Source organism: Macrosteles quadrilineatus, unplaced genomic scaffold (genome assembly GCF_028750875.1).
Source record: "Macrosteles quadrilineatus isolate MER2022 unplaced genomic scaffold, UCM_ALF_1.0 Scaffold_7__1_contigs__length_78375512, whole genome shotgun sequence".
Lineage (NCBI taxonomy): Eukaryota > Metazoa > Arthropoda > Insecta > Hemiptera > Cicadellidae > Macrosteles > Macrosteles quadrilineatus.
The window spans coordinates 43694377-43704713 of NW_026542600.1; the positions used below are offsets into that span (position 1 = coordinate 43694377).

The 10337-nt window shown below is 34.6% G+C and overlaps 2 protein-coding genes across 2 annotated transcripts in view; one reads left to right on the forward strand and one right to left on the reverse strand.

Moving 5' to 3' along the window:
- Nucleotides 1–215: 215 nt before the first annotated feature.
- LOC128998938 (salivary glue protein Sgs-3-like) lies at nucleotides 216–914 on the reverse strand. Its single transcript, XM_054425294.1, has one exon. The coding sequence runs from the start codon at nucleotides 912–914 to the stop codon at nucleotides 216–218; it is 699 nt and encodes a 232-aa protein (XP_054281269.1).
- A 540-nt stretch (nucleotides 915–1454) lies between these two features.
- LOC128997842 (aminopeptidase N) overlaps nucleotides 1455–10337 on the forward strand; it is a 144637-nt gene continuing 135754 nt past the window's right edge. The window contains exon 1 of the mRNA XM_054423597.1: nucleotides 1455–1536. The gene's annotated coding sequence lies outside the window, so the exon portion shown is untranslated. The remainder of the gene's footprint in view (nucleotides 1537–10337) is intronic.

A 10337-nucleotide genomic window follows, 5' to 3' on the forward strand; every position in this document is an offset into this window, starting at 1 on the left:
ACCCTACCTTTACATTTGAAAAAAAAACTTTGTATCCAATATGGCGGATCCAAGATGGCGGCCAAAAATGTATACCCAGTCAAAATGAAGTACTTACTACTCTACAATGATCTGACGTAGTCCTGAGTTGACAAGAAATGTAGAAAAAAGTAGGGGGGGAACTAATTTAAAAATCACCCTGTATACAATAAATGCACACATCTACAACTTTAAGGTTATGTGAAGATATATTTAGGGGAATCCGCAAAAAATCTTGGCAGAGTTTGGTAGGGGTCGGTAGGGTTCGGTAGGGTTCGGTAGGGTTCGGTAGGGTTTGGTAGGGGTCGGTAGGGTTCGGTAGGGTTTGGTAGAGTTTCGTAGGATTTGGTAGGGGTTGGTAGGGTGTAGTAGGGGTCGGTAGGGTTCGGTAGGGTTCGGTAGGGTTTGGTGGCGGTCGGTAGGGTTTGGTAGGGTTTGGTGGCGGTTGGTAGGGTTTGGTAGCGTTTGGTAGGAGTTGGTAGAGTTTGGTAGGGGTTGGTAGGGTTTTGTAGGGTTCGGTAGCGTTTGGTAGGGGTTGCTAGGGATTGGTAGGGCTCGGTAGGGATCGGTAGGGGTTGGTAGGGGTTGGTAGGGTTCGGTAGGGATCGGTAGGGTTTGGTAGGGTTTGGTAGGGTTCGGTAGGGTTTGGTAGGGTTTGGTGGCGGTTGGTAGGGTTTGGTGGCGGTTGGTAGGGTTTGGTAGGGTTTGGTAGGAGTTGGTAGAGTTTGGTAGGGGTTGGTAGGGTTTTGTAGGGTTCGGTAGCGTTTGGTAGGGGTTGCTAGGGATTGGTAGGGTTCGGTAGGGTTCGGTAGGATTCGGTAGGATTCGGTAGGGGTTGGTAGGGTTTGGTAGGGTTTGGTAGGGTTTGGTAGGATTTGGTAGGGTTTGTGTTGCATTGTGCAAGTTATATTGTGTGTTATAAATATTATGTGATAATATTATATTATTATTCTTTAAATATTAAACTACCAATCTACAGCGATGTTTTGTATAAAAAGTTGTGATAATAAATGGTGAGGGCAAATAAATACCACAATCTATGGCCCTCACACATGATACATACAAATTAATTTCATAAATTTATAAAAAGAACTCATACTATAAATTTAAATTATTTTCAAAAATAAGATTAACAAAATTATAAGAGAATAAGAATTATAACTTTTGACAATTATTGTGATCAGTCGTCAACCGACGTTCATTCACAAAAGGAAATCTGAATTGTACCTGGTGATAAATCGGTTAAAATTGTTAGGCAGGTTTCACTTAAGGGAAACCACCATAACAAATAGTCTGTCAAATAGTTTGGGCAAATTATTAATAACGGAGGTTCTACATCATCTGGTGACAGGCGACAGTGAGTTTTTGGGTTCGCGTCGACCCCCCCCCCCCCACGGGGGTGTCAGCCAGAGCTTCTCTTCTCTGTTGTAGTAGTATAGTAGTGTAGTACGTCCGCAGCCGTGGTCAGTGTGTGTCGCTTGTATTCCTCCGCTCTCACACACGTGCTCTACACTCTTGGTAAGTACTATTTTACTAATGTTCATGACTGCAAATATTTTTACAAACCGAACTTTTTACTTGGCTAAATTTGTTTAACCGAGCCGGTCGGATGAAAATTTAATTTAACTTTCAAACAAATTAAGAAGACAAATTGAGGTATATTTTGAACTTTGTTGTTTATAATGATCCATTGTTGAGGCGTTTAATGTTGGCAATTTTATTAATTGGTTGGTAAATGTTAGGGTTATAGTTTCTAAAAAATTGAAATGGCTACAGGTAGTCAATTAAAGTATTTGTCAACTCCGTTTAGCAAAAACTTAATCATTCTTATCGTTTCTCTACGATAAAAGGACGATTCAAAAATATTTAACTAGACGTAAACATATTTATTTGTCCATGATTTGAATAGTTGAGGAGAATTTCGCTTACGAAAGCAACCATGTGAGAATATAATTATTAATATTTTTCCAACTATTTTATTCTTATGTTTTTTCTCATTGTTGTATCCACGCAATTCTTTTGCGAAATAAATTGACTATAATTTGTTTGAATTTGAATTGCCTTAATAATTTAACAACCGCGATAAATAACCTAATTTCGTTTCGCAATGACAACGTTTCTATTGTTTGTCATCTCTTGTTTGCAATACATTATTTATTATTTAATTGCTTATTATTGTAAGCAAATATTTAAAGTAGCCTATTTGATATAATATTAACATTTTAGAGTAGACGTTTTCGAGTAAACAGCGAACTATAACACTTAATGGTATTTGTGTAAAAGGCAAACATAATTCTAAAGGCATTGAAAATGTGTATTACTTAAGAGTGGGGTTTCTTTAAACTAACGATTTATGCGTTGCGATTGTTCTGCTTGCCTACATCTAAGGATAGTTTTTACGAGTTTAAAACTGGCAAATACAAATACGGTCTGACTAATGTAAATAAACTAGTGAATTCTCAATTGCTTTGTATTGAATATTAAGTGTCAGCTCCAAAAAACCTTTCTCGGACTTAATTTCATTTCTAAAATAAGAGGAACCAAGTTTACAATATATTTGTTTAAGTTTCAAAATTCTTTATTCGTGTGATAAATTAGTGATAACATATTTCTTTGTGCCACGGGAAAAGTACAATTGTGCTAATAAATGGAAAATCTGACAACCTCATTGAAGCAGTGTCTTCTTGAAACAAACAACTGATCTTGTTCTGAATCCTGTTTTATATAACACATACATGACCGTTTTAAGAAGACTAAAACAAAATTCAAGCGGACATACGGTACTAAAATACCAATAGCTACATGCATAAATTGATTTACTAGTTTATAAGTTAATATACATATTACATAAATAGTAAAAAAAAATATAAACAGTATTTTTGTATACTTGTCAAACAGGACACTTTATTTACTTTCATTATTTACAACAAAATGGAGGATTCTTTGTTAAAATTTGATTTCAATATCATATATATTGTATATATATGATATATATTTTTGAAATGTGTACTTCTTTACCCAGTTACTGCACAGTGTCTGCAGTTAATTAAATCTAAGTTAGTGTGCACAGTTACTGTTGTCAATTGCTTTCTTACAGTTTAAATGTTTTTCTAGCGAGCTCTCTACCACAAACACTGGATAGAGATGATTTGCGAATAAATTGATAAACGGAATAGCCTCACAACTATACACATTGCTTAGGTAACGGCTAAACACAATACGTAAATTGCGTATTTTGGCAAAAAATATATTTAATTAATTTATTTTGCGAATGTTTATGAACATAAACATATTCCTGCCGAGGCTTTGGTAATTGTTTTAAACCACAATAACCGTATTCGCTAAGCCCCGTCAAAATGTAGGTGACTCCACAATTATTGTGGAAACGATTCCACCACCAATAACGAACAAAACCCACATGTGGTATTTGGGGGAAGGGTGTGTGCAATATGCTATTTACGGGTGAGGTCCAACTAGTTGCGTTTATTTACTGGGTTTTTAGATTTATTTTATACTCTACAAGGATATTCCTTGGTATGAATATAAATGACTTTGTATTATAATTTGGAGTTAAGTCTCTTGTATCAATGTGACCTTTTGGCAAACTTAATGCCCAACAATTTTACTTTCTGTTTACAACTAATTTTAGTCAGAAAACGTTTTTATTTAAAGCGGTGGTCATCAGAAAAAATACATTAGAAATGTGTTAATAAATTTAGGATTACAAAAATGGTCAGAAACGAATTTAACTTCACCAGTTAAATTTCGTTACATTTCACCAAAGGAATATGGGTCTGTGATGCCTAGTTTACCGTCTGCTTTTATTTATGTATTTTTAACAAACAAAATAATAGCTCCTAAACTGTTTGAGATACGGCGTTGAGATTTTGCAAAAATGTTTATCTTATTTAGACCTTTTTTTAAACTATACTAAGTACTATTTTTGTTGTAAAAAATCATAAACCGCTTAAGAATGACGGCCGTTTGAAATATTTTATGCCAAATTTCACGAAAACCGTTAATTTTACAAAAATATTGTTGGATAAAAAAGTTAGTAAATTTTAAACAGTTTTCAGCTATACCTTATTTGTTGAGAATGGATAAATAATAACAGAGAAATGTGTTTTTTTGTAATGCATGACCACTTTCCTCCATTTAAACAATGCTAATACAACAGCTGATTGAATCATTTGTTTGTGTTTTTTATAAAATTATTGTTGTCTGAACTTCTCTGAACACCGGTTCTTATGGTTAGGACTTTGCCTGTTTGGATAGTGTTCTGCATACAATCTCGCCGCTCCTCTTGCACTGCCATGAGCCTTTCCAAAAAAGTAGACCATATCACAGTACTGAACGTGTTTGCTTAGAATGTGTTTGCTCAAATTCAGTACTAAACGGCCAACTTAATAACGTAAAAACACAATAAATAATGACTTTAACTAGGTTGTAAGAATCGTAAACCACTAGTAAAGACTTGCAGTAATGTTCAGTCAACAATACTTTTATAAATAACAAAAACAAATTATTCAAACAGCTGTTATGTTTTTAAAACGCAAAATTTACGTATAACAGATTATTGTAAAGATATTTGGAGAATGTAAACCTATTGTTTAAATGGAGAAAAGTGGCCATGGATTACGAAAAGAACACATTTCTCTGTTATTATTTATCCGTTCTTAACAAATAAGGTGTTATTGAAAACTGCACAAATTTTACTAATTTTTTTGTTATCTTGCAATTTTTTTGTAAATTTAACGGATTTCGTGAAATTTGGCATCAAATATTTTAAATGGCCGCCATTTCAAAACGGTTTATGATTTTTTAGTATAGCTAAAAAAAAGTCCTAATAAGAAACATTTTTCCAAAATCTCAAGGCTGTATCTCAAATCGTTTAGGCGTTATTAATTCTTTTGTAAATATACATAAATACAGACAGACGGTAAACTAGGCACCACAGACCCATGTTCCTATGGTGAAATGTGTTTGTCTTGACCTAAGCAATAACGCTATATACATTTGTCCAGAGAGTTACGGGACACCCTGTATATTTCCTTTGATATACTATTATATGTAATGAATTGTATTTATATACTGACACTTAATCCGAGACAAAGAGTGCAAATTTGCTTTTCAATGAACACAAATCTAGTTAGGAGCAGAACAAAGACAAGGAAGACTTGGTTTACATTAGCTGCTCGTGCGAGTAATGTTGTTAATTTATGTGAGGACTGGAGCACATAAAACTTCAACAGATAATCTTCAGTAGATAAATCCTTATCAGTGCTAAGCGTGAAAATCCTTATAGCCACTTAAAAACGCGTATTCAGTGCTAAACAGTGCTAAACGTGAATTACAATAGCGACCCTGTTGCTTTTGTCTGGAATTTTTAACTGCTGTAGTAAATCAGTGAACATCGATTCACGATTCTGCTACAGTGTAAAGTCGATAAACATCCAACATTAATTATAATATCACTCATAATATAATGTCCCCCAACCACCGTGTAATATACAGTACTTGTTTGCCAGTTTTTTGCACATACTAGGCCCAAATGTTTTTAAATGCCTCATTAAACTTTCAAAAACTGCTGTTTAGTATAAAACCGTTTTGATTATAGTGGATTTGATGATTTTGTACATAGAAAGAGTGAGGAGACCAATACAAGTTATCTATTAAACGATGAGTATTATATCACAAGGCGCATTTTAAAGATAACAGTCTCTTCGAATGCAAGGACTTACATTGTTGAAAAAATTTGGTCACATCGATAGCTATTGAAAATAGAATAAAGGGTGTCATTAACTCTTTTTAATTTTCCGTTTCTTTAATTCTCTTTTAGGGAATTTACATGTGCATGCGTCCGTGAACACGACCACTCGAGCAATAAAGTCCGATTTGATTTGGAATGAATAGGGCTAGATAAACCTCCAGGAATTGACCAACCCGCAATATATCTGTGAATGGGAACAACTACTGTAGAATATGTGTAAAATGTAAAATGGAAAAGTATTTTAAATGTTTACCCTTAAAATTTAAAAATGCCTGATTTTTATTCGGCCATCATGTACAGCTTAAAAACAACAAAAATATAGACACGTTGTTATACGCCTAACTAAGAACAATCTACAAAACTGTACATTTAAAATTCCCATGTAAGTAAACTGTTGTAGTTCAATCCTTTCTAAATACGTATTTTGATAAAGTTTGGAAAGTTTTTTTTATACGAAGCTCATCATTTTACCAAAACCAATTGTATTACCTTCTCTGTAGCAGAAAGCCTAAGTACTCCTTGAACATTTAAATCGAGAATGCATTTTTTATCTTGAAACATCTTAGTAAAATTCTTACCAAGCAAATGGAAATTTGCCTCGTCTGCATGTTTGCTGCAAGGTATTTACATATAATGTAAAATGTGTAATATAACGTGTAAGACCATAGTCTGTATAAGACTAAAACCCACTCACTCTACGTTCTGCCCCATTACGCTGACCCAAGAATTGTACTGTTAGGCTAGACGGCTCTGCTCTATCATTCTATCTAAATTGAAAATTTATCTTCTCGAGCATCTTGCCAGTGAATTGAGCACTTCCATTCAGAACATCCATTCACTTGTCCGATTTTGGGATTTGTTTGAACTTTGCTTTTGTATGAAACGATCCTAGACTTGTATACTAAAACTTAATATATGTAACTTGCGGGGTAATGCGACTTTCAATTTTGATTACGGTTTGGTTCGTTCCTTGCTCTGTTGTTTATACAATTTAAACGATTCCTTGGACACTCCTAATTTATTCGCCACCAAAAGTGTGCATTATTTGACTAAACTGTGTATTTAATATTTTAATAAACGATAAACTGTATGGACAAATTCGTTGTCGGATCGTGGTTTTGGTTTTTAATGAAGATGATTTAGAGCTTAGGTTCCGAGCCAATAGAGAGTCATAGATTGGTGGCACCTCACCCGGCCGTCCCTACAAACGCAATGTTTTGAACATAAAAGAAATGTTATTTAGACATTGCATAAATAATGTAGATGCTATCATTGGATAAAGATGCATTATTGTCTGAATTTCAAATCAGCCACTCGTATAAAGTTGTTTTTTTCAAAGCATCAGAAACTATAGATAAAGTAAATTTTGCAAACACTATTGTTAACTTACAAAGTTGAATAACTAAAGCAATTGGATATTTTTAAAAGCATACGAGTATTTGTAAAAATGTCAAAATACGTGTAAAATAATATGTTTGGTAGGTATTTTCAACATTATGATTGATCTAGATTAACAATATTGGTATAGATTCAACAGCGAGTTTGTCATGCAACTCCCAGTCCACAACTGAAACCTCCTCCGACTGTGCGTGTTTTCGAATGGACGATAACAGTTTAGCTTGTATTTATTAGTTTGTATAGTGTCTTTACAGTAACGGAAAACAACGAATGTAATTATTGAAACATATTCCTCGCAAGCCACAAAACGCACGCATCGAAGCGTACATACGTTGCAATAAATTGACCCAACAAGCATGAAAGTATAATAATTGAAGTACGCCTCGCCTACGCCTCTTGAAGTACAGAAAGTGTGGACTTGCGTATGTTAAGCCTATATCAGTGTATTTGTGACCTAGTTCCATTACACTGTGTTGTGCTGGATGAGCTCCCTGTATGGGGCGACCTATCTGTTCTGGTATCACAGGAAGTAGAATGTCCTGATAGCAGAGGACGATATTTGGCTTTTAACTTCGCACTAATTGGATTGATTTTAATTTATCTCGCCACCGGTTTCACTTGATGGCACGTCTTATTGTTTACAATCACTGACCTAGATGATTTTATCGTAATTTAATTTCGGCAGCGTCTTTTGTTTTCCTCAATAAAATTCTGTTAGCATGTCAATTTTGCTTTGCAAATCGATAATATTGTGTATGATATTAAACTTATTGACTTTTGTATACTGAGCTAGCCATAATTTAAATGGACTATCCGTAGCCAAGTTTTGTTATAAAAAGGACTTATCTGTATGATGATATAATGTTTCTTGTTTGGCGTGCATCAAACTCGTTTCTGGTCTAAGCAGTTTCAGTTTGATGAACACCAAACAAGAAAAATTATATAGTTATGTTTTCTAAATATATGTTGACCTTGTCTGTGTGAGATGGTAATGTTTTGTACCATGTTTCGTCTGAATGTTGTAATAATACATTACACAATTACAATAGGCAATGCTGGGCTAGATACTTAACTGAAGGTTTGGTGTTTGGAAACTTATAAAAACAGACTTATTTTGTATGTAGAAACTCACATAGTGAACTACCTCCCAACCTTAAACGTTAGGGAATCTACATCACGTGTTAGTTTCGACATCCGGTTAAGTGGGAAAGATCGGACTAATTTTATATTCTCTTTGATTACCACTAAATAAACGTGTGTTTACGAGAATGAGGTTTCTGATAACTAAGTTGGCATAAAAACTACGAGATCTGTTGACAGTCTACAAATCTAAATATATTGCCTCTCTACAATGCCCTTTTACATTTATTTTGATTTGTGATAAGTATGAAACATATTTTTGAGGTAAGGAAAGACCCCTAATAAGAGACTATTTTTTAATAGGATATAGAGCTCATAATAGTACAGTGGAGCAATTTAGATTTTTGGAAATTTCTGATTTCCTAATACGGATGTGTCCTACACAGTAATTTCAATTCACAAAGATAATTTTCATATTTATTCTTGACCATACAAAAGACTTACTAAAAAATATATATATATATATATATATAATTAAAATAATCAGAGGAAGGATCGCATTCCACACCTTTTGGAAAAATATCTTGGAAACGCATAATATTAAACAAAAAAGAGTAGAGGAGAGAGCATATTTCTCTTGAGGCGGTAACATTTAGCTCCCTTGAGCAATTAATTATTGATATGCACTGTATTCTTGTTTGCTTCTCGAATCGACTGTCTGATAGATGGTTAGACTATATTGCGAGAATCTTTGCTGCCGGGTTTGAGAATTAGCAAAACTAGCCAGATTTTTATTTGTGGTGAAGGGGTTATTCCATCAACATCGGGGATCTCTGTAGTTAAGTAGCTGAATGGGTATAGTGCTTGTCTGACAAATCATAAGGTGACTGGTTCGATCCAAACAAGTTAGTAACTTTTTTGTTCGAAACCAGGCCCCAAAGAAACAACAAATCTTAGTCGGTAACGAAGCTACATAACTCTCACTACATTATGCACTAATCTCGCGTTCATATTCATATTTAGCTTAAAATACGCACTTATGTGTGCGTCACTCCCTATCTCAAAAGTAATGGTAGAGGTATATTCTGGTTAAGTTTTTTCACTGAAATGTGCATGCTGTATGCTACGAGTAACTACTTTTGAACTAGGGTTCCGATTAATTAATCGTGCATACACAGGATGCTTTGGAACACTGTATTTCAAAACAGAGTAGATTTTAGGTATCTATAGAACTAATATTTTGTTCCAAAAGTCCATCCCATAGAAGGCAATATATAGTGTTCGGAGCGTTAGTCCTTCTTCTCTTTCAACTCTTTCTGAAAGGGAAGGAGGAATAACCCCGAGGTTATTCTGGCCCTCTATATTTGACCCTCTATGGACTGGACTGTCGGGACTAAATCTTTGGTTCTATAGACATTTAGTACTCGCTCAGTTGACGTCCCATACTATACGACGATTATGTTTACTCAAACTCACACCAAGTCTGTGAGATATGTTGGCATGAAGTGCTCTGCTGCTGATGAATTCGGGATCGGAATTCAGTGTTTGTCCTTGAAGTAGATTTGTTGAAGAGTCCTCACTTGACCTCTACATTAGCTTCAACGCCCAATGCTACTCATACTACTCACTCAACACTCCGTTCTGTCATCATACACTTGAGTAATATTGTGTCATCCACTAAGGGTAGTGTTGAGGGTTCAGCACCCCGTTATCCCGTTATGCGTTATGAGTATGCGAACATTTAAACGACTTATGGCCTATTATGTACTAGATGTGGGCGATGAAATAAATAATAGTGGTTTGAATAAAGCGGAATGATGTATTGTTATTTGTTTTACCTTTGGGTCCTAAATTCCCAACCAATATCTACAATTTGTGCACGGAAAGTTTCAGTTTCGAGATTCTAGCTTTGTATTTGTTATTTGTTTTAGCGACGATTTATCAAAGGGTTTACTCTATAAGTCACATGTGAAAACATTAATTATAAACTAAAACACAAACCGTTTACATGTCCATTTTAGTCAAACCATACATGAAAGGAGTATAGACAATATTGTACGTGTCTATACTC